A 23085-nucleotide genomic window follows, 5' to 3' on the forward strand; every position below is an offset into this window, starting at 1 on the left:
TACACGTATTTTGCTTGTACGTGTGAGTGAGCGCCGTGCGGACATACATACCAGTCTCAGAAACATGACAACCGGGGAAGGCGGAAAGAAAGGCGAAATGGCCGTGTTTGACACGACATGAAGGCGGGGAGGGCGGGGCGAAGGACCGTCAGAACATGTGGCAAAGTATCATTTGCTGTGTTTGTACACCGCGCAGTGTATCCATGCCTTTGTGCATGTGTGTGCGTGTGTGGGTGTGTGTGTGTGGGGTCGTTCGTGTGTAAGTGTATTTTAATTATGGGTGCATCCTCCTCCCTGCACTGTGTGCTTGAGTGGTCGGCTGTGACAGAACCAGCTGCGAGCGTGTCATGGGGCATCTTGGGGTTCGGAGAGGAGGACAAGGTGACTAAGAGACCTGATTTGACACACTCCGCTGGTCCCTCTCTCTCTCTCTCTCTCTCTCTCTCTCTCGCTCTCTCTCTCTGCCTTTTCGAACAGCTGTGATTAATGAGTCCCGTCAGATACCGTCCGCCGCCACTCGCACCAATTAAGACGTCCAGGCGTCTCCGCCGGGCCTCCTGCCCTTAGACAAACAGTGGGACCACTGTGACCACCATCTTCTCTCCCCCCCCTCTCTGAGCCTCTAACCCAATCAGCACCCTGCCAACCCACCCGGCGGGGGTCCCACACTCGGCAGGGACGGTCCAGGGCCGGGGCCTGTTAGCCTCCCACCGCGGAACCCAGCGCCGCAAAAAATGGAGCAATCAAAGCCGAGTGTCAAACAATCCCTGTGTGTGACGGGATCTCCTCCTTGTCAGTGTGTGTGTGTGTGTGTGCGTGCGTGCGTGCTCGTGTGTGTGTGTGCGTGTGCGTGTCCAGAGGAAAGCCGCAGGGAGGGCTCCGGGTTTGAACTACACTCTTAATTGGATCGACCGCTAACTGGCTTTCTGCAGCGCCAGGGAAAAAATGGGGAAAGTGAATTAGTGGACTCGACTTGATCAGATGCTCTTAACCTTAACGCTCATCAGAAAAGCCCCAAAAGCTAATCAGGCCTGACCCCCGGGTCAGCAAAACTCAAAAGGAAACGCATTAGCCCCGCTACGTGACCGAAGCGAGAAGAAGAAGGAGAAGAATCGTCATCTTTTGGACAGGGATATTTTGGCGCAGTCAAAAAATAATACCTCGTCTGCGCGGCGTGGATGGCAGCTGTCCCCCCCCCCCCCCCCCCCCCCTGCTTTGTGACATACGCTAATGAGATTAGCCACGGATATCAGTTAGTCACATCTTTTAGTGCGGGAGATAGAGAGAGAGAGAGAGAGAGAGAGAGAGAGAGAGAGAGAGACAAACAGAAAGAGCGAGAGAGGGAGAGAGAGAGAGAGAGAGAGAGACGTATGGCTACAGAGTCACTGGTGGTGACTCAACCTATGGGTCCGAGTTCTGACCTATGGTCGTTGCGTCCTGGTGCCTGTCGGGGCGCGTGCGCGTGTGTGTGTGTGTGTGTGTGTGTGTGTGTGTGTGCTCACGTGTGTGTGCGGGGGTGGCGGTGTAGCCATCATGTTCCGTTAGTGTGCCAGTCAATCAAAGTGGCGGGGACCTTCTCTCATCAAGGTGCTATGCATGATTGCCAACGCAGAGCAAAAAAAATTTGCACCTCCCCCGAGAAGGGCCCCACAGGGAGCGGGCGGAGTGTGTGCATGTGTGTGTGTCTGTGTGTGTGTGTGTGTGTGTGTGTATGGGGTTGGGGGTCTCATCTGTCGCGCGGAGTGCCGCCGCCCTGATGCGCAGTGACAGATGTGCGCGCTGACTCATGTGGACAACGGTCGCTTTTAACAGTAAATACATGGACGCGGCGGAGAGAAGGACTGCACCGCCGGAGAGACGCAGAGGGCTCGACCGGAACAAAACTCAGTTTATTGGAACATCGCTGAGATTCTGAGCACGCGCGCAGGGAAACTGAACGACAACTAAACTTTTAAGGATAGAGGGCTGAGATGCGCAGGGGGCCAATGCCAAAGTCATTTCGGAAAATAGTTTTGACTGGGTGTCGGCCTGCGGTCATCTCTCCCTCTCTCTACCCCAATATTTCCTGTCGCTCTCCACTCTCCTCTGTAATAAAGGCAAAATTTGTCCCCCCACCCATGTATATTGTTTGTAAATACTGTAACCATATTTGCAAATATTTGGAATATGTCACAATGGATATACCGTATGGTCGTGGAGATGTGGAAAAAATAAACAAAAAAAAGGCATAAAAAGCATAGAAAAAACAACTCACAATTGTTTCTAAAATAAGTTGAAATCGACCAAAGTATCTGGTCACCACAAGTCTTTATTTCTCAATAAACAGAAATGGTGTTTATTGGCACCCTGGATTTAATATCTGGTAGCACAGCCTTTGGAGAAAACAACTGCTGTTGAGCGCTTCCCAGAGAGTTCAATTAGATTCATAAGCCTCTCTGCCGGCCCTGGTAGTTTGGCTCTTCTTTTGCAAACTGCTCCGGTTCACTCAGATTTGAAGGGTGCCTTCTTCCAACCGCTGTTTTCAGATCTCTCCACAGGTGTTCAATGGGATTTCGATCTGGACTCATTGCTGGCCACTTTATAACAGTCCGGTGTTTTGTTTTGAACCCTTCCTGGGTGCTTTTTAATGTGTGTTTTTGGGTCATTGCCCTGCCGGAGGACCCGTGACCAACAATGGAGATGCAGCTTTTTGACACTGGGTGGAACGTTGCACTCCAAAACACCTTGGCAATCTCCCGATGTCATGATGCCACGCACAGATTCAAAGGCGCCCAGTACCAGAGGCAGCAAAGCAAGCCGAAAACACGAGTGAACCTCCTCCATGTTTGACTGTGGGGACAGTGTTCTTTCTTTAAAGGCTTCATTTTGTTTTTATGCAATTTACCAAAAATCTCTAATTTGGTGTCATCTGTCCACAGAACATTCTCCCATTAGGATTTGGGCTTGTTCAGGTGTGTTTTGGTCAACTCCGGCCGGGCTTTCTTTTTTCTCTCTCTTAACAGTGGGGTCCTCCTGGATCTCCGACCATCGAGCCCCCTTTCATTGAGTTGGCGAATGATGGTGCAAGTTGAAAGGGTTGTACCTGGTGTGTGAAGGTCAGCTTGAATCTGTTTTGCAGTTGCCCAAAGATCCTCTTCCACCATGTGGACAATCTTTGGTCAACTCTTCTCTTGCGTCCTTGATAAAATTGCACACGTGGGCACAGGAACATCAAGGTCTCTGGAGAAGGACTTGGAGTTGGAGATGGACTTAGCCCAGACATTGTCCACGCTTAGCGACGATCTTCTGTGTGACCTCCTCGGGCAATTGTCTGTTCTTTTCCTTTTGTCCACGCTCAGTGTGGTACACGCAGTGACACAATTAGCAGAATGAGGACTTTGCTCCATTTAAACCGGTTGAGTGGGTTATTATTAGATTGCAGGCACATGTAACCCACCACAAGTGAGATCAAGGTGTATCACCTGCTTGAAATCCAATTATCTTTTTCAACTTCTCAAAAGGTTCCAATAATATTGGCCACGCCATCTTCGGATTTTTGTGTTGAATATGGTAGGATTCAGTGGGGTTTTTTTGTGGGGGTTTTCAGATTTTTTTGTTTTGTTCCTCTGTACACCAAAGAAATACATGTGTGGACACCCAAAATTGGGTTTTAATTTCCCAATTTGCTGGAAGAAAGTATGTGTTATTTGAATCAAATGCAAGGGCGCCAATATTTCTGGCCCCCTTCTAATTTGCGAGAAAATTCTTGTATATTTACTTGAGTGTGCAAATATAAAGTACAATGGCTGTTCGGGCATTCCTTCCGATGACGACATCCCTGCATAGTTACCTTTACCGTCGTATTGTCCTTGCAATGCATTGTCGGATACGCTTGCCAGAGTAGGGTGCAGTGGTTCCATACTACGATATTTCACTAGATATAGTCCGTCATCCTGGTACTTTTTAGGTACTATTTGCGCATTATTATGGTTTCAGACATATTACAGTATACATTAATTTGAAGTACAAAATAGTCTCACTGCAGCTTGTCTCTGTGATCTAAAAAGCTTTGGCTTTCAGGGTCTGCTTGTTGATAATGCACAAAACCATGCGGCTCACCACAGAAAGGTTATTTAGCGCTCAAAATCCCTCCTGTCAGTAATCATTTCTCCTTTGTCAGGCCAGGTCACATTTACCTCCTCACGGCTGCAGAGCCACTGGGCCTTTCGGAACAGTGTCATGTCTTTTGACCTGTAAACAGAATGAAGAGACGGGAGGCGGCTCGCACGGCACTAGCAACCCGGGAAATTAGCAGGGATGGAGGGAGACGAGAGAACGGAAGGGAGGGATGGAGGGGAGAGAGGCTGAGAGAGGAGGGAGGGAGGGAGGGGAGGGATGGGGCATTTTCTATGTCACTGCAGTCCCCATATTGTCCCCCGAAAATGTCACTCTGCCCTTGGGAGGCAGCGCTCGGAGGCGAGACTCATCTGTCTCAGCGCATTTACCCAGATTCTCCGTGGCCGGGTCCCCAGGAGCCTGCGAGGAGGGAGGCGCCCCGCTGCACCGGGTTTGCCCACAAACGCCCCTCGCCCTCCTCACACTGATTGTTTTTCCACTTCCACTTTTCACATACTCCTTTTTTTTTTTTTTTTTTTTTCTCGTTGCTGCCACAGTTATATTCCACGTCTCCTCGGCCCGTCTTCAGAACGGGCCTCATTATAGACCACTCCCGTCTCATGGGAACTCGGCGGCTCTCGATTAGAGCCAGAGACGCAAAAAAAAACAAAATTATTCGGATTAATCATACGACAGTTTCGCAGGTAAAATATCCTTCAATCATGTGGCAAAATTCATTCTAAAAGTACATCCACTGTCACTTCCAGTCACTCATTCATGGTAAGTACCCCTCTTTCCAATAATATTTGCCATGGGCCATGTCAGCCTGCTGTAATAGGATGCAAATGTATGCCGCTATCAAAAGTTTTCTCAACTGTGCAACCTTAATGGCCCGAATCTGCGGGTGTCTTGGTGGGGAGAATGTTGCACTCCTTGGCTTCTAATCAAACGTGTGCATGTGCATACGGAATGTATTTTTGGAATGACATTCCGGAATTGATTATCATTGGCTAATTTAAGCGTTTAGAAAGCCTCCATCTTTTGGAGCAGAAGTCAAACGCTGTGCCACCTTTGGAAAAGTGCACCAGAATTATCTGTTTACAAACATTATCCGCAGACCGGGGTTTCTTCAATAATAGAAGAAAATTCAGGAGAACAGTTATTATTTATAGGTTCTGTAGGCATCAGAGAGAGACCATTTTCACTAAATTTAAGAGAGGCTTTTGGACAAACCATCTCCCTCTTATTCAATTAAGTATTGCAGCCAAGTTTGGCAGGTGAGTACCATATATTTGGGACAGAAAGGTAAGTATCCCTGTTAGAAGGAACAGGGATGATTACGAACCAGTTGATTCTATGAACTGTTATTAGAACAGTTACTGGAATAAATCCAAACATTATTTTTTATCCACAGAACAAACAGGAAAGTACATACAGTATGCATATATATTACATATGCATAGTACATATCAGTATACTCTCTACAGATGAGTGTAAAGTCAGTTGCGTTCAGAACTATTGTCTCTTATGTGGACAAAAATGAAATATATGGATAAATCAGACAAATGTTTACATGGAAATTAATAACTCAATACTATTTATTACTTAATTCTTATATTTTTAAAATTCAATTGTAGACATTTCAAGACAATTTTAAGGACCAGAAACCCTGGTCTAGCAGGTATTGTAGGGTTTCCTAGTCTCAAGTCGTCAGCTTCTACAATACCATGCTTCTGATGCAAACTCTGAAATAAAAGCAATAGCCATTGGCTCTCTCGAATTGAATTCCTGGAATGATTTGCGTTTGTCAATTAGCGCATGAACACAAGAAGATTGGACTAATCCCCCCCAAAAAAACAAGTTCATTTTCATCGTGCCGAGAGGCAGCCAGGTGGACGGGCGTCTGCTGCCCGGGATTACAGCACCTCATTAAAGCGAGGCATCCGTGATTGAAACCGGCCGAGGGCTCTGTTCTCTCTCCGAAGCGAACTGGAGACAAAGGAGCAGAAGGAAACGAGCACTTTATCAGACGGGGGCAGAGCAGAGCCCTCGCCGAGCAGACGACCAGGCCCCGGACGCATTGGCTACATCGACTCGATGGCTGGATCAGGCCGATGTCCAAGATTAAATGGCTTATTGACCCGGCGTGGGGTTGGAGGCTTCAAATGTGGAGACTCACGGGAAAAAAGGGAGGAGTCACCTTCAGACGTCACCCGACCTTAAGGAGACGCATGGTTTTGTTTGTACGCCAATGATTGATTTCCTCTGCAAACAAAGTGTAGGCAAAGCCTCCGTCAGGATTCTCTTTCAACATACCTTTTTTTTTTTTCTAGGTGTGTTTTGTTTACAAGTGTCATCTCTCAGGGTAATGCTGTCGAGGGCAGTCGTTACACTTGAGGACCGGAACTTAATTTCATGGCGATATGAAATGTCATCTCTCTCTCTCTCTCTCTCTCCACCAACCTTTTTCCTATTCTGAAACATTCATAAAGGCCAGTTAGTGATTGAGTCGCCTACAAGAGCTTCGTCGAGTCTGCAGTGGGAATTGTCGTACCACACCACCCCGCCCCCACAACTGCAAATCACTGACATTAGATACCAGAAGTTTGCAGACATACTTTATGGAGGGGTGTAGGGGTGAAGCGGTGAGTTTAATAATTTAGAAGGACTGGTGGAAAGCAAGACCGATTTTTTTTTTGCAGATACAGTTTATCTGGCGCTTGCAGCTGGGGGCTTGCTGAAGGTGCTTTCAGGACCTTGTCAATACGCCCCGGCCATATAGGCTTTGACATTAAATGAAATAGGTTATTGACTGGCAGGTGGAGTCGGCAACGCAGCTCCTAGGACGCGTGCTTCTCCTCCGGCTCCCTGACCCCGAACCTGCTTCAGATCAACCCTTTGCCAAATCAAAGGGCAACAGATCCTGATCTCACGCCCTCATGTCTGTCGCCTTTATTTGTTTTAAATTTGTGTCGATGGTAACATTTCGGGCGGCCCCCCGTTCAGAAGTCACAGAGGCGATACATAGGAGCGGAAATGCGTCTTCTGAACTTCTTTCGTCGTTCAGGGTGTTTGGCTCGTGCTCACTCTGAGGGTTTCTCATTAGCAAGCGTTTGGAATTTCAGGGAAATAATCTCATCATTTCTCTCTCTTTGTTTCTCTGTAATGGACAACTGGCAGACATTCGCTTATGTATACCTATAGACTTATTTGATCTGAAAATGTTTATTGATTGGGCCTCATTTTTTTTCCCCTTCAAAGACTCCTGGCTCGACAGTTTACCCGCATTGAATGTTGGTTTTCAACTCTTCAAGTCTCAGCAAAAACCTAAATCTGGCGCCATTATCAATGGCAACGTGTACAGTAAGTGTTGAAATAAAAAGAGCATTACCATTTTGTCCATAGACCACCCCCACCATACACACACACACCCCTTCCACCCCCTACACATCCATGACGATGGGGGCACAGGACCATCAAACCCATCCCTATGGCAATGCGGCCATTACGGAAGCAGATTGGTGTGGAGAGAAGACAATTACAGCCAGCGGAAAATTCCACCTCCCTCCTCCATTCTGCCGACCCAAAGCCCGGCAGCGCAGGGTTTGATTGATGTGAGGCCACCTGCCACGCTGCGAGGCGCGCTCAGAGGCTGGAACATGTTGCCGGCCTGATGTCATTTGGTTAATGTTGTGTAGATGTCGCAGCGATAATGACAGAGTGTAACTTTGTTTGGTTTCCGCAAGGGATGGGCATTTTCGTTTTTGTTTTTTTTCGTGGTCAACAACCAACAAGAATTTCAATCGATTGGACGACTAGCCGAGGTGTCAACCTCCCCTCCGACGGGCAAATGTTGTTAATAATCCATCCAATGAGTAATTTCTGCCACGTTCCACAATGTTTGTTTACACTAGCCTCTGTTGTTTGTCTGCTCTGCCTTTCAGCTTTAATACTTTGGCGCCGAAGGTGCAAATGACTCCGCATCACAGTAGTAGAACTGTGGTAAGACAGCTTAATCCAACAGAACGTGCACACTACTTTGTTCTCAGCTTGGCTAAAATAATGTTGCACTTCGCTCCGCCTTGCCGCCATCATTCTCTCATACAAGCACGCCGTCCTGTATGCTACGCTTATTAGAGCTCGGGCAGAGTTCCTCGTAGAGCATGTGCTACACGCTTGACTTGTCCGGGTGGGAAGGTCGTGTAAAAAAATAAAATCAAATCAATAATAGGCGGAAAAAATCACTAGTCGACGTCACTGCACGTGTCAACTAATTAGTTGAATCGATTATTCGACTAATCATGGCCATTCACAGCTTCCGCGTGTCGGAGGGGGGGCAAAAGGCTATGGGCTCTGGTGGTCTCAGGTTAGTTGAACACAGGATGAGGTGGTCTGTGTGTGTCTGAGCGAATGGAATTGATGAGTAAGGATGCGGGGCTAAATGTGCGACACTGCACCCCGGTCGTCTACATACAAGTGGAAAAACCCCAAAATGTGCCGTGTTGATGCCAAGTCGCGGATGGAACCGCGGTGAGATCAGTTTAGTGCAGGAATTACATCATTGTACAAATTCCCAAAAGCAGTGGAACTTTCCCAACTTTGGCTCGCTGGCAGAGGAGCTGGATGTAGAGGATCCTCTTCTCTGATGAAACGAATCCTATTCATTAATAGCGGGCAAGGAGGACCATTGTTCGTATCTTTTGAACCTCTCTTCATCTCTGGCTCTTCTTGAGCGTGCCAAGTTGTGTAAATGAAATAAGTAAGGGGAACAAAAAAAATCGGATTTCCTCCACTCATTCATGTGTCCTTTCTTCAATATCCTTTTTTTTTGTATTTGCTTTTAATTTGTACCGTCCGCGCCTCAATTTTGCCAATGTCAAAGGGGATGAGGGGACATTACAATATACAATGTTTTTTCTCCCTTTCTCTTATCATGGGGGAAATGAAAAGCAAATGGCACCTTTGTCCGGGACGTGCGCTCGTCCAGGCAGAAGGGCTTTGAGACGCAAGGGTGAAATTGAAAAGGTTGCAGGTTCACATCCCCGGACAATGACAGCCCTCTGCCTCCACTCACAGGAGATTAGAGGGGCTGAAGAGATAAGGAGAAGCATTGGCTGATGATGTTTATTTTCTTTCTGGGTGCAGCGGCACCTAGATCGAACCGCTGAAGTGGCGGCGCTCGCCCGGAAGACAGGGCGAAGGCACAGAGCCAGACTGACAAAGTGTGGACAAAGACTGAATCGTTCAGAATTGACCTTGGCCTGATCCCTGTCAAGCCTGTTGTCTCTGCTTGAAAAGTGGAAAATAATGTCACAGACAATGCTAAAACAACAAAGTATCAAAGAGCAGGTTGGTACAGTTGTGGGACAGGCTTTTGAAATGGCTCGGAGGCTTTCTGCTGGAGAGGTCTGGCCTAGTAAACTAAAGCCCCTTCACTTGCACTTAAAGCTGTAAATCTACTGGCAATGTGCCGTATTGGCGTAATGTAGGGAAAGGATCCGGTGTCGATGTTCCGTAAAAGTCATTCCTTAATTTCCCCACTCTCGACCTTGTATAATTTCCGGGATACTGCCAGTATGGCTGTGAATGGAAGTCAGTGGGAATAGACGCAGTAACATTACTGGGACAAGCACGTGAAGCAGGGATGGAGAAGATTCTGAATTCCGGCAAAGCACAAATAGTGGGTTTTCACGATTATTTATTTTGTACAAATCAAAAAAAATAAAATAAAAAGAAAAAAAGAAAAATGGCGAGTCCGATCCGAACCGTGGCACCCAGCTGCAAAGACGAGAAACTGAGGGGCACTACATGGTGTATGTCAGTTCGGGAAGTATGAGGTGTTTCAAGTGCGGTGACATAGGGCACAAGCGCTTGGCTTATCCGCCGGCTGCACCAGAGCGCGGAGCCGGAGAGGGAGCGAGCAGACAGGGAGAAGTAGAACGGGTGGAGAACGTTCCTTCTTTGGGTAGGTTAATAATGATCACATTGGTTTAATAACATTGGGTTAGGGTTATTGCATCCGGGGACAGGGGCTCTGTCAGTGGAGGGAACCGAGTCCGTCTGGGAGGGTCAGGGAGATGGGAAGGGTGGAAAACAAAGCGCTGGTCTCTTAAAGCCAGGAAAAAAAAAAAAAAAACGATTCAGATTGTATGTCCGTTGCCGACAAGTTGTCCAAACGATTGCATCTACACTGGACATAATGCACCAACTCTAAGCCATTATGTACTGTATCCGTTACAGACGTCTAATGTGGAAACAGACACCATACAGAACTTCTCCATAAAGGAGGCCCATGTGTGAATGACCACCTACTGCCTTTGCCGGATACTATTTGTCAATGGCACCACAACTTCCGCCATCTTGGTTAGGCTGAACATGAAGTTGTTAAGATACCAAATTTGATCCCCCCAAATCAACATCATTCTATTCCTAGTCTTTCTTTTTTAGCTATTAATGTCACACTTGGTACAGTCCCTGAGAGTGCTGTTCTTGGTTTCAAGGTTTTATGCCAATGTGATGTTGACTTGTGCAGAAAGATTAGATATTGCAAAATGAAATCTGACTTATCTATACTATCTATACTATATACTATATACTTTCAATACTATATCATCAATATCTCATACTTTACCTAATCCCTTTGCTTTCTGGTGACTTTGTTCAGCCATGCATATCAAATACCAAAGTCATAAGTTCAAATAATGCCAATTTGTGTTATTTGGAATTCTGCTACATGAGAAGAAAGTATTCAAGGATTTTGCAAAATTTCCAAGATGGCGGAAAATCCAGACAGCTGTTATACAGTATGTTCTTCGGGGAAAAATTTGTTCAGCATGAGAAAGGACACCCGTACACCAAGTTACAGGTCTGTAGGTGAAACGGGGAGGCGGTGCTGAAGTTTTCAGGTGTGACTACTTTTCATAGCGCCCCCTGTGGCTGACACACACACACACACACACACACCAATCCCCTTGAGCAAGGCATCCTCTCTCTTACTCGCGCTCTCTTGCCTTTCCTGACCCAAATAAAACATGTTAACGCACGCGGTCTCTGTATGAGATAGGTGAGACTGAAATGATGGAGTGCCACGGTGCAGAGAAGGGCACTGAACACAGCGAGCCAGCCGAGCTCCTCATAGACGCAGTGTCCTTCACACTCCGCTCTACAGAGCCACAGAGCCCCAAATTAGGAGCCAAAGGGCGGGATCGCTGTCATATTGGTCTCCAGCCCCTTGAAACCTTATCTCGACGAGAAGAGGGATTATAGCCACCGCAAAAGGAAATTAGTTCAGCTCACTACTACAAATACTTTCGTTTGTTGTTATTGTTTTCCGGGTTGTCTCTATTTTCTGAGTTATCTCATCCGTCTACAATTTACCACCATGTGCACATAAAGGCTCTCACCCCCAAGGGTTAGAGCCTGGGAGCTCCTCCAACGCCGTGGTCTCCAGATGGAACAGAACATTACCATATTCCCAGTCAGAGATAAAGCATCAATGCCATCATTCCTCCAGTTCAAACTGCGGCACGATGAAAAATGCCCGACATCTCCGCCCGCTTCACAACAAAACAACCGATCAATTTCAACAATGGTCCGGAGAGATAAAAAAAAAAAAAAAGTAAGAATTTGCAAAACAGAGAAAGAAAGTGGAGCATAATACACATGCATTTTGATTCACGTTTGAAGGGATTTTTTAAAAGTTCGGCTCTTGGTGAGAGTGCGGCGTGGCCCGTAGGGTCTCTGACCCAACCCCATGTTTGAATTAACAGGTTTAAATGACAGGGCCTCCTCAGAGAGCTGCCCACGAGCCACCGGCTCTCCGAGGGGGGTTTTCAAAGGCCCCGGCGACCGGGGCCCGCTGTCTGCTGTCGGCGGGGGAGACGAGAACGTGCGGCGAGGAGATAACCCCAACGCCACCGAGCCCACGGCGGCATGCCTCTTTGACAGGCTTATTAACGGAAAACCCACCTGGTGAAAAAGAGAATTCCTTCCCCTATCGGCGAAGGGATCAGGGGGGAGAAGAAACCTTCCCTTATCAGCAGGACACCAGGGATTAGAGCCTGGCATGCTCTGATAAATTAATTATTCTCTCTTATCTGTCACATTTAAAAGACTGTCACACAAACCCCCACCTAGAAACACACCGCGCCGCCAGGACGACACAGTAGGAATTGACGATCGCCACTAGCTGCAGAGTGGCAGGCTCGCGCCTTGCATGCCTGCTGCTAGTTGCTGCTGGGAAAATGAAAGAAGAGAAATGAAATGCTTTCAAGTACGATTCATTCTGAAAGACATGGAAAGTAAAAGTGGCAAAAGTGAAGAAAATATTATCGCAAGGAAAAATTCTTACCTAAAAGTTTCCTTGAAGTTGTAAGATCATGGGTTTTTTTTTGTGTATTTTGAACAGCATAGCACTATGAAACGGATATCCTAAATAAAGTTGTTTTTTTTAATGCAAACAATATTACAGATAAATATAGGAACAAGGGCAACAGCCAGGATCAGGTGATTTTCATGCAATGTTGTTAAATTACACCTCAACTCCTGCAACCATGAGAGGCCATGTCCATTCACAGCCCCCTAAGAATGTCATCAGATAAGTTACTTAAATACCATTTTCTGAAATCTATATTGGGAGAGATAGAGACATGAAGGGAACTTGTTGAAATGACTTGAAACACTTTATTGAACTTCATTAAATTAATTGAACATGGATTTTAGATTTTTTTTTGTTTGGTTTTCATGGTTGTCATGGTTCTGGAAACAGCTGCCAGGGGCACTCTAAGCAGCCATGCACCAGCCATATTGCCCCCTTAAAAGTGGGGAACACAGTCATTCAGTAAATGTGTTCAGTTTATTTTGAGTCTCCAGTGCAAAAGCATTTTCTTTTCTACCAAACAAACTAATATATTTTGAATTATTAAAGCCTGCCCTTTCTTGTGTCAGTTGTGTTTTCCATGCCAGACAATAGTCTCCCAGCGGTATAAGCGAATCAAACAACCCAGACCTTTTCTCTTAGAAACCTGCAGATTAATGAGGCCTTTGGAGTGCCTGCTTTATCCGCTTCACGACCTTTGACAATGTGATCTGTAAATTAAAAAATAATCTCACTTTTAACTAACCCTAACCCTGCTCGTGTAAAAAATAAATAAATAAATAAAATGTTCTGCCTTTCTCTGGAGCGCAGTTTGTTTCCTCGTTAAAGCAGACTAATAAGCTGCGAACATCCATAAACCCAATTAGCGGCCCCTTCATAATCAATAAGCGTCTTCAAGTCATCGTCAAAAGAAGGGTCCATGTTTCTGCCCCCCGCACCCCGTCGGCATACTTTGGTGGTGTTCCCGCATAGAGACACACCAGCCACCTGTTAAACAGACCGGAGGAACAGAAGACACATCGGAAATCTAAAAAGAAAAAAAGAAAAAAAGAAAAATCTCATTTGAATAGATTAATTCTGCACGCCCCGAAACCAATGTTCCTCTGTGCGGCGGCTAAGTTAAAACAAGCGATGGGGGGGAGATGGGGGGTTGCGGGACATGTGTGTGTGTCACAACCTGCCCTTTAATGTCCTTGAGGGGGCGGCTGCTGCCTCATGTCTGTCAGCAGCCTTCACCTCCAGCCCGGCGGAGGGTGGAGGTTTGTAGCACCTGCAGGGTGATTGGCATTCCAGGACCAGGGGCCAGGGGCAGGTGCTGGGGGGCCAAGTCGGGGCGGGGGGCCCTTCTGCAATAATCGCACAACGCCGAACGCCGGGAATATTAATGCCCCTTCATATTTTATTAATCCCAAAAAATCCGCAGGACACCGGCTTTGGCGCGCGAGGGAAAAAAAAAACATCAATCCTTGTGGAGGTAATGAGCGCAGGAGGGATTGGGGGATGAACCCACCCCTCCAGTTATGTACTGAGGGGAAAAAGAGGAGAAAAGCAATATTTGTCTTTCTGCTGTTGTGCATTCCATTAAATGGCCGCTGTGCCATGGGGGAGGAGGCAGGGGGCAACATCTCATCTGGCTAAAAGTGATGATTTTTTTTTCCTTTGACACTACACCTCACTCTCTGTGTTTCATCTGGAGTGCACACACACACACACACACACACACACACACACACACACACACACGCGCGTTTGTGTTTGTTATGGAGTCTGTCGGAGTCATTTTTATTTCCATGACAGGCGTGCAGGCGCCTTGATGTCCCTCAAAGGCTGTCACATATTTTTTAAATGTCAAAATGACACAACGCCCGCCCGGCTACATTAAGGGTGACATGGTGGTTTCATCAACATGCATATGAAACGGAAGGGGGGGGGGGGGGGCGTCAAGGTCGAGAGAAAATAAAAAACGACTCGGTTCAAAAAGGGTAAAAAGCGAGTGCACGTGTTGACGCAAACCTGATTGATTATGAGAACGGAGTTGTGCACATCTCAATCAAACATCGGTCAAAAAACATGTACACACCTTACACTGTCGGCATTTCCAGAAAGCAATGGGAAGCAAAGGAAACCAATGGAAACTAATAGCAACAATGGACACCAATGGAAAGCAATATATTATATTGGTCTTCACAGCCAGTCTGGGGTCTCCTAGGACCGTGAGTGGTGCGTGCGTGCGTGCGTGCGTGCGTGTGTGTGTGTTTGTGCGCATGTGTGCGTGTGTGCGTTTTAGAAGTCCAGGCATTGATGTGATTACATGACATGAACAGATGGGAACGCGACGTAACGAGCGCCGCCATCCTGAACCCCTTTCTTCACATCCAGGAACTCTGGAAAGCGCTGGTTCAACATATGGCAAGCATGCCCTTCAATTACGTGATGGATGCCGAACACTTTGCGTCAGAGCACATTGTTCTAAAACGGGCAAAAGCAGTACCGTTTACGCCTGTGATCTCCGTCCGCCGGCCAACGGAGGACATTATGTGTAATCATGGAACATCTGGAACGCATCGGAACGACCCTCTTTGCCAATGCCATCGGGGTCCAAGGTTTTTGCAGCCTCCCTTTTAAAATTTTTTTTTTTTAAAGGCTGAATGTCTCCACCCTGACAGGGGGTGGAGGTACTTTGCATTCAGGGTCGCAGCGGGAGATAGAGGGAGCCAAGGGCGATGCCTTTGCAGCGAACATAGTTTGCCATATTCTCAAAAAGGTCAGATTTGCGTCGGAATGTCTCCTCGCCGTGTTTGCCGCAAATTTTTTGCACCGCGACGAAGATTGTCCGGAAAAAAAGGCTTGTTTGTTATCGCGTGGCCGTAGCCAGCCCCTCCCGCCGGCTCTGTAGCGTGTCTCAGATGGCGCCAGAACAGCGCTTTTAATGAGAAGGGTACGACAAAGGTTACCCGCTGAAGCAATGTGTTGACGTTCCCTCACATACACCTTGCAATGCTGCGCAGAACCAGGAATAGAATAGTTTCATTATTAAACCTTGTTTTGTTTGGATGTACATAAGGACTGTTCAGCCCTGTATGTGACCCATCTGCCCCGCGAATGCATGCGTCACCGAGACTCTGGATCGATAATTATTGAAAAAGGTCCTGGTATTTCATAGCATGACCCTCCGCCCCATGCCAAAGTAGAGCAACCTGTTCCCTGTCCTTAGCATTTAATATATCCTAGAGATTGGCCAGAGCCCCGTTCCTCCATGACATATTTATATAGAATCATTTGGACCCGAGGAATAGGTCAAATAGGCTAAACTGCATGGTGAATAATTTACGATTCTATTAACATTTAAATTTGACATTGATTTGACACAGTCAAGACTCTGTCAAGTGACAAGGAGGAAGAAGGTCGGGAGGGGAGGCGACGGCGTGTGCATAATCACCCAGGTGGCTATTTCCCCCCCCCATTCCTCATGTCAGTTTGTACCTGTGAAAATCAGCAAATCTATTTTTTTTTTTTTGTTTGTTTGCATGACATTATGTCTTACCGCTTGTTTTTGCTTAGAAAATATTCACCGGTTGCTAAAAGTTTTGCGTGGTGTTTGCTTGTCTTTCTTTGTCTTTCCTTCCACCTCCCCGAGGAGCTGGCGAGAAAATAACCTTTTAGTAAGCCATGGGAAGATTGACACCAAGCCAAACATAGAGACGAACCGCGTGGGTGCACATGCATGAGTGTGTGTGTGTGTGTGTGTGTGTGTGTGTGTGTGTGTGTGTGTGTGTGTGTGTGCGTGCGTGTGCGCGCATGGCAGGGTTTACAAATCAATAGCTCGGGGTCATCTTCTCCAGACAATTGTAACCTCCCAGATAAAGCCAGCGCGGGCCAGGCCACCTCATCGCCTTTTAAAGATCTGTTTACTCAGAGACAAAGACGGGCAGGAGAGGACGTCTAATAGGGCGGAGCCGCCACGGGCGCCGAGGTCACCGGATGCGGCTAGGGGGATGTTTGTATGGTACTTCATACTGAGAAACGTACTGTAGTGGCTTCTTCAAGCGCCGAGGATGTGATGGGGGGATTGGCAGTGCATCTCCGTGTTCAGACACTTCAGTTTACATGTGAGGGGTGATGTGCAGCCAGCCGGTCATCACCGCAAACCCTCGACGGGGAGCTCCATCTCAAGGGGGTTGTTTTGCGATATTGACTGGCTGGCTGCACTTTATCCTGCTTATTGCAGAGATACATATACACGCAGTCAATAAATGAAAGCATTGAGACGGAATGTTGTTTTGAATTAATTTACTAACTAGTTTGTCTGATGCAGCGGCATATTCAACGCCTGCAAATAGCTTCTGTTTCTTAACTTCCGTTAAGAAATAATAGTCCAGGACAACGTCACCAGCATTGCAACAAGGTAGTAAACTTCTCACTGTTTAAAAAACAACTATCGACCAATCGGAATCGAGAATTCCACAGAGCCCGTGGAATAAGTATGTCGTAGCGTTCAAAGATTGTTTTTGGGTTGTTTGGTAATAACTCAAACAGAGACTTCTCACTAAAACATGCAGTAGGTTGAAAGTTCCATGAAGCTATACTGGAAATCGACGGAAGAATCTAGGATAGAAATGATCAATAAGGAGACGGTTTTATATTTACTTCAACAATAATGTAGCCCACAGGTTCAGTATAGCTTGATTTATTCAGTCTCAAGAACACACATTGAAAAAGATTCCCTTCACAGATAATTGACATGGAGTTGTGTTGTGGAGTCCTCTTGTGATATAATTGAACTAGTTGCTTCAATCAACTTAATATTTTAGTGAAAATGTTTTTGAGACTTGACTCTGGAAAGCAATTGAGAGTGAAATCATGTATACAATATACAGTACACATACATATCTATATCTATATATATATATATATATATATATATATATATATATATATTCAAGATTCAAGATTTTTATTCGTCACTTACATATACATACTTTCACACATATATGCAGTGAAATGTAATGAATAAAAATAGATATATGTATGGATATATACATACATATATACATACATACATATATACATACACATACATATGTACACTGAATATATACTGTATACACACACACACACATATATACACACACACACACACATACATACACACACACACACACACACACACACACACACACACATACATATATATATATATATATATATATATATAGACATAATACACAACAACATTATAAAAGCTGTGAAGCCATATACCTGGACAGTTTGTTGCGTGTGTGAGGTGGTATTCTGTAAATGGCTATTGTAACTATGAAAAACTGCCGGTGATATCCCTGGTGAATGGAAGGGGAAAGACTCCTCGAACAAAAAAAACAAAAAACAGCTATTTTATGTTTCCAAGCCCCGTGAACAATGAACAATACATGACGGGTTTGGAAAACCGAGTAATAGCTTATTCCCACATGCTTCAATAGCCATGTAGATGTACAAGCAAAAGCACGAGCACAGGGGGGCAGGGCTGGTTATGAATCTGAAAAATACAGCTGACGCCTAGAGATCGTAATCTCGTTACGGTACCAGTCATTTTTGTTTTTGGTTTATTACCATCGGAGACAATCACGCCGGTGGGGAGGAGATGAACATCGGCCCTCCTTCAAAGTGAGTGATTACCCAGGTTGTTCATTGCCCCTCACATTGGATTGGACACTGAAGTTGTTTTCCCGGGCTAGATGATAGCGGCCTAATGGCATAATCCAAATCCTGCATAAATACTGCGAAGCCGCCACGGCTGCCTCTCCTCCATCTCTCGGCTAATTGCTCTGCTGCCGGGGGGGGGGTTCCGACTCGGCTTTACAAGTTCATCCAAACACTCGGAAGTCATTAAGAGAGGAGACTCTTTCATGGCCTTGAAAGAAGGAGTGATGCACACTCCAATGTCCAACAGTATACACAGACTTGTGCTGATAAACACCCACGGTGACCGCCTGGTTAATGACCACGCAGAGTTCAACGAATGAGATCCAGTATCACGGGTGCAAAAGCAAAACATGTCATTACGGATGGCTTGTCAGGACTTCCGTTTTTAACGCCCCCGGATGAGCAGGGTCCTACCTTGGTTCCGCAGAGTTTTCCCAGGGGGATCTGCGGTGTCTCACGGGTCCCCTAAATCGCCAGACGATCCTGATTACGGCGAAAGTTATGAATAAAATACCCCTGTTTTTAATTCCCCGAGGATCATCCCCAGTGGGACTCAGCAGCTGCTTTTTTGCATTACAATCCACACCACATTTTTTTTTTTTTTTTTTTGTTTAAGCGGCCCTACATTTACAGGGCCCCCCCTGGGGGCCCGGGGTCATAACGTCGCCAGTAAAAGCTTCCACGGAAGGAAGCCGCTCACGGAGAGGTGCTGATCCAACGAGATCATGAAGAGGTTTCCTGACGTCTTTCTACGTAGCCGGACCACACGGGGAGCTCGGCGCCAGCCCTGCACGGGCGAACGCCACCTGCCTATCATCCAGCCCGTCCACTTCGCAGTAGAGGAACTTCACAGGGAAATCGCATCCAAAAATCGGACCGGGGGGGGGGGGGGGGGATAACAATTCAGTCAGCTAATCTATGAGGCTCGACGGCGGCGTTAGTGCAACAATTGGATTCTCTTCCTTCTTCCCTGTGCGGCCGCAGCGTCGGAAGATGGATCAGTGACAGTTCACAGATTAGCTCCGAACTTTGTATCTTATCTCCGCCGAGGCTCTCCGAACAAGTTGCAGCAGAAGGAATTACAGTGAGGAAGAGGAAGAGGAAGGGGAAGTGAACGATTTCACGCCGTGACCTCTGGAGTGTGATAAAGTGTCTCGGCTTCTGCGCTTTTAATCCATCAAAGTTTAGTGGGGGGGCGGGGGGGGGGGCGATAGGAGTGGTAAACTGGCCCTGGTGGTTTTGGTAACTCAAGGTCCCCGAAACAAGCGAGGAATTACCTTTGCATCATCACTCCAGTGGGAGATAGCATTCCCCACCATTAAAATAGAAGAGGGAGGCTGTTACACACAACTATGCATACAGTTAAATATATGAGACCCAGTTCCCTTTCATTTTTATGAGGTTGCCATAGATACAATCTACAGATAGATGCAGTCATTCGGCAGATGAAAGGCTGTTAATGCTTTTGACGTCCAAACATGATTTTAGATGATACAACTTTGAGCTTTACAACAAATAGTGCCTTTGGGATTTAGCTAATCTTCTTTGATTGTTACGACCAAAAAATGCTTGCTTGTGTTTTTTCTCCAAACATGCAATTTGAGGTATATGTGGGTTATTTTTTATTTCTTTTGCAGTCAAATTCATGGTATTCATTCCATGATCAAAATTATGGGAATGGAAATTAAGTCATATGTAATCACCTCTTATGATCAAACGCATTGTGCACTTCACAGAAATATGTGCGTATCACATGTGTAGATCATGTAAAGTACTGATATGTATGTACTGTATATCAGTACTGTACATGTTTGTGTGTACGGCCACACACACACACACACACACATGCGAGTGGCTCAGAACGGAGGGCAGCAGATGGGATAGATGAGGGCTGTCTATTAAGTTGGGGACAGGCTGTCTGCAAAGCAGCACCTCAGCTGAGAGTTCAGACAGACTATTACCTCCCAATATCAGTCTGGCCGGCCCGGCTCCGATTCCACCTAACCCTGGACGGAGACGGGAAATGGAAAAAATCACACGGACACCACGATCTCCCGGAGGATGTGCGGTGAGATTACATTTGTTTTTTGCACAAGGTTAGAATCCCCCACATTGCACTCCATCACCGTTAGTTAAACTCCCCCTTCCCCGGCGGTACGGGCGGGGATGAATTATTTTTGCATATGAGCCGACGTGAGCGGGAACGGCAGGAATGATCAGTGAACCCATCGATGAGGAGAGGACGTCGTTTGTAACAGTAGCGACACCCAGGCAACCGTCTCCAGATGTGGGATGCGGTGGTGGTGTCAGTGGTTTTGTCAGCGGCAGAGAAAGGAGAGGGAGGGGCGGAGGGACAGGCGGACGGAGAGCCGCGCTAATGATACGGCCGCCTGTACACGGTGGAGCTCATCTGTGATTAAGGCAGAGATATGACGGGTGGTGTCACCGCTCACGCTTAATGACTAATGCCACGAGACGGTGATTGGAAGGGACGACGGGTGTCGGGCGGAGGTGGAAGCCCCCCGCCCGAGGCCACGGTGGCGGCACCAGACGCATGGAGCTGCCTCGTATGCACAAATTGTTACGGCGGTCGCAGACGTGGCCATGCGTAATTAGCCTCATCGCACGACAATGCCGAATTGAAATTCAGTGCTTTTGACATTCTGTCAGGCGAGTGGTAAATAACTGCGGGGGGGGGGGGGGGGGGGTAACGATGACGACTATTTCACCAAGTCACGAATGGGTATTGAGGTTTCAAACGGAGGAGTACTTGGGAAGAAAAAACATTTGAGAAGTGGGTGTGAGTGTATACACCAGAATTTGTGGTTTGTGGAAAAAGAGTGGCCTACGTTTTTTTTGTCCACCAAGCACTCACGGCCACTGGAATAGCGTGTCCTACATGCAACGGATGGCAGGTGGGTGTATCTCCCCACGTTCCGTGTCAGAGGAGGAACTAAACGAAATGCACATCCTGTCGGCTTGAAAGATGGCTTGGAAAGCAGCCAATCAGCGCGGCCTGGGACAGGGGGTCTCATTCGGCTTTTATTGCTACTTGGCCTTTCAGAAAGCAGATTTGCTTGCCACTGCACATCTCTAATAATATCTCTGTGCATGCATAAAGAGGAGGACCGGGAGGCTCAGAGGAAAGTCGGGGTTGTTTATAGGCGCAATATAGATTTTATACAGCTCCAAGGAAAAGGGAATTACGCCCTAAATTACAAAGATGTCTCTGTGAGTTGTCAGCAGCAGAAGTTATGTGGGCCTGGCGGCTAGTTTGGCTCCAGTTGTTAGGAGGGTTGCCGGGAAGTTTTTGGGGAGGAGCTACGGCGGGTCCGCCGGGGAGCCGCAGCCTCCAGGTAGGGACTAAAAAGAGACGGCCGACCTGTGCCGAGTCAGCCAAAACCACAGTAACTCAAAAGCACCGAGGAGACAATGGCCCAGATGAGTCCAGCGCGTAATTTAGAACAAAGCCTTGGAAAGTAGAAACATGGCGGACACACTTCCACAGCAACACACAGACACAGAGAAGCAGCCATAGCAATTTAAACTGATTTTAATAAGGGGTGTCTCTGTATTAGTGCCATTTAATGAAGAGAGATTGCATTGGCCTGACTTGGGCTGGGGGTGATGTCCAAAGCCAAAAGTTGTTAACTAGAAGCATCTGACTCCAATGGTCACCACTGGTCCTTTGTTTTAAATGGAACCATCGGGGCATCAGCATCGGGGTGAAGAATAGATAGGCCTGTGGTTTTGGTTATGCAGGTGATTCAGGCGAGCATGTTTAGGGATTCAAAGGTGAGTTGAAAAAAGGTTGAATAGTAAAAGTTTCAACACTGTTGTACGATTCTGCGACTCTCTGTCTATGAATAGCCCTTATCCACGTGCGGCAACGGAGCGAGGGTCCTGAACCCAGGACAGCGGAACATTTATCACAGAGGCAGCCCATTTATAAAATGACATTCCTAGCTGGCCCTCCTCCAGCTCAGAGAGAAACCAACCACTGGCTTTGCTGCGCGCAGCTGATACAGAGTGTATCGGCTAAAGAGGCGGAGGAAGGTGGCGATAGGTGAAACACATCCTAACGCCTTGTCCGGATCCTCGCTGAAAGGTTACAGGAGAATTTACCCGCTGAGGTGTTCCCGGGGAAAAGGAGGAAAACTTCAGCAAGGATATCGGTCAATAACAAACCCGGTTATACGGTACGCAGGGGTGTCTCCTCCGAGCCGGGAAGTGAGGACAAATAAGCCCCTCAGAAAGGCTCCGAGCATTACATTTACATTGTCATTTGCCGAAGACGATGGGATATTCATTATTAATGTATGGCCTGTTCAATTATTTAATACGGAGAATGTTTTCGGGGAAATGTTTATTATGATGTCGAAAAGTGTAAACATGGACTCTAAATCAATGAATAAATCACATCGTCTTCATCATCTAAAGGCCATGCTTGGAATGGATATTAAACTGGAGCAACACTGACGTAGATATACTGTACATAAATGCATTGTATCGTGTTCTAGTTTCTCTCAGGTCTTGGACACAAGCCGTGCACTGCAGAGCGATGGAGACTGTTGACTGTAGATTGTAAAGAACAAATGCCAAGTCTCTAAAGGCCTGAAATGTAACCAACAATTATAACCGCACACTCATTCCTTCCCCAAAATTTGTAGTGGACCGTTCAGTCAAAGTGTTTGATGACGCGGGGAGTGCTGTAATTTGTGTGGTGAGAGGGTTAAAATGTGTTAGTCCTCTGCAGGTTGTTAAATATACACATCTGCACTTGGTGCTGAAGGACTTGCCTCCAGAATCTCCAGACACCACGTCCGGGTCAAACGACCCCAACATACACCCCTCTATTAGGGTTAATAATTCAGAGAGCAATTAGGGAGTGTGTGAAATGTGGGACTGCCTGG

The 23085-nt window shown here is 46.7% G+C and overlaps 1 protein-coding gene across 1 annotated transcript in view; it reads right to left on the reverse strand.

Annotated features, from left to right (window-relative positions):
* Window positions 1-13365: 13365 nt before the first annotated feature.
* The window catches only part of LOC307241216 (solute carrier family 26 member 9-like), a gene marked incomplete at both ends in the record, with an annotated part of 111727 nt that continues 102007 nt past the window's right edge, over window positions 13366-23085 (reverse strand). Inside the window, one exon of the mRNA XM_080015254.1 lies at window positions 13366-13459. Coding sequence (XP_079871380.1) covers window positions 13366-13459 — 94 coding nt within the window. The remainder of the gene's footprint in view (window positions 13460-23085) is intronic.

Source organism: Zeus faber (assembly GCF_960531495.2).
Source record: "Zeus faber genome assembly, chromosome: 15".
Lineage (NCBI taxonomy): Eukaryota > Metazoa > Chordata > Actinopteri > Zeiformes > Zeidae > Zeus > Zeus faber.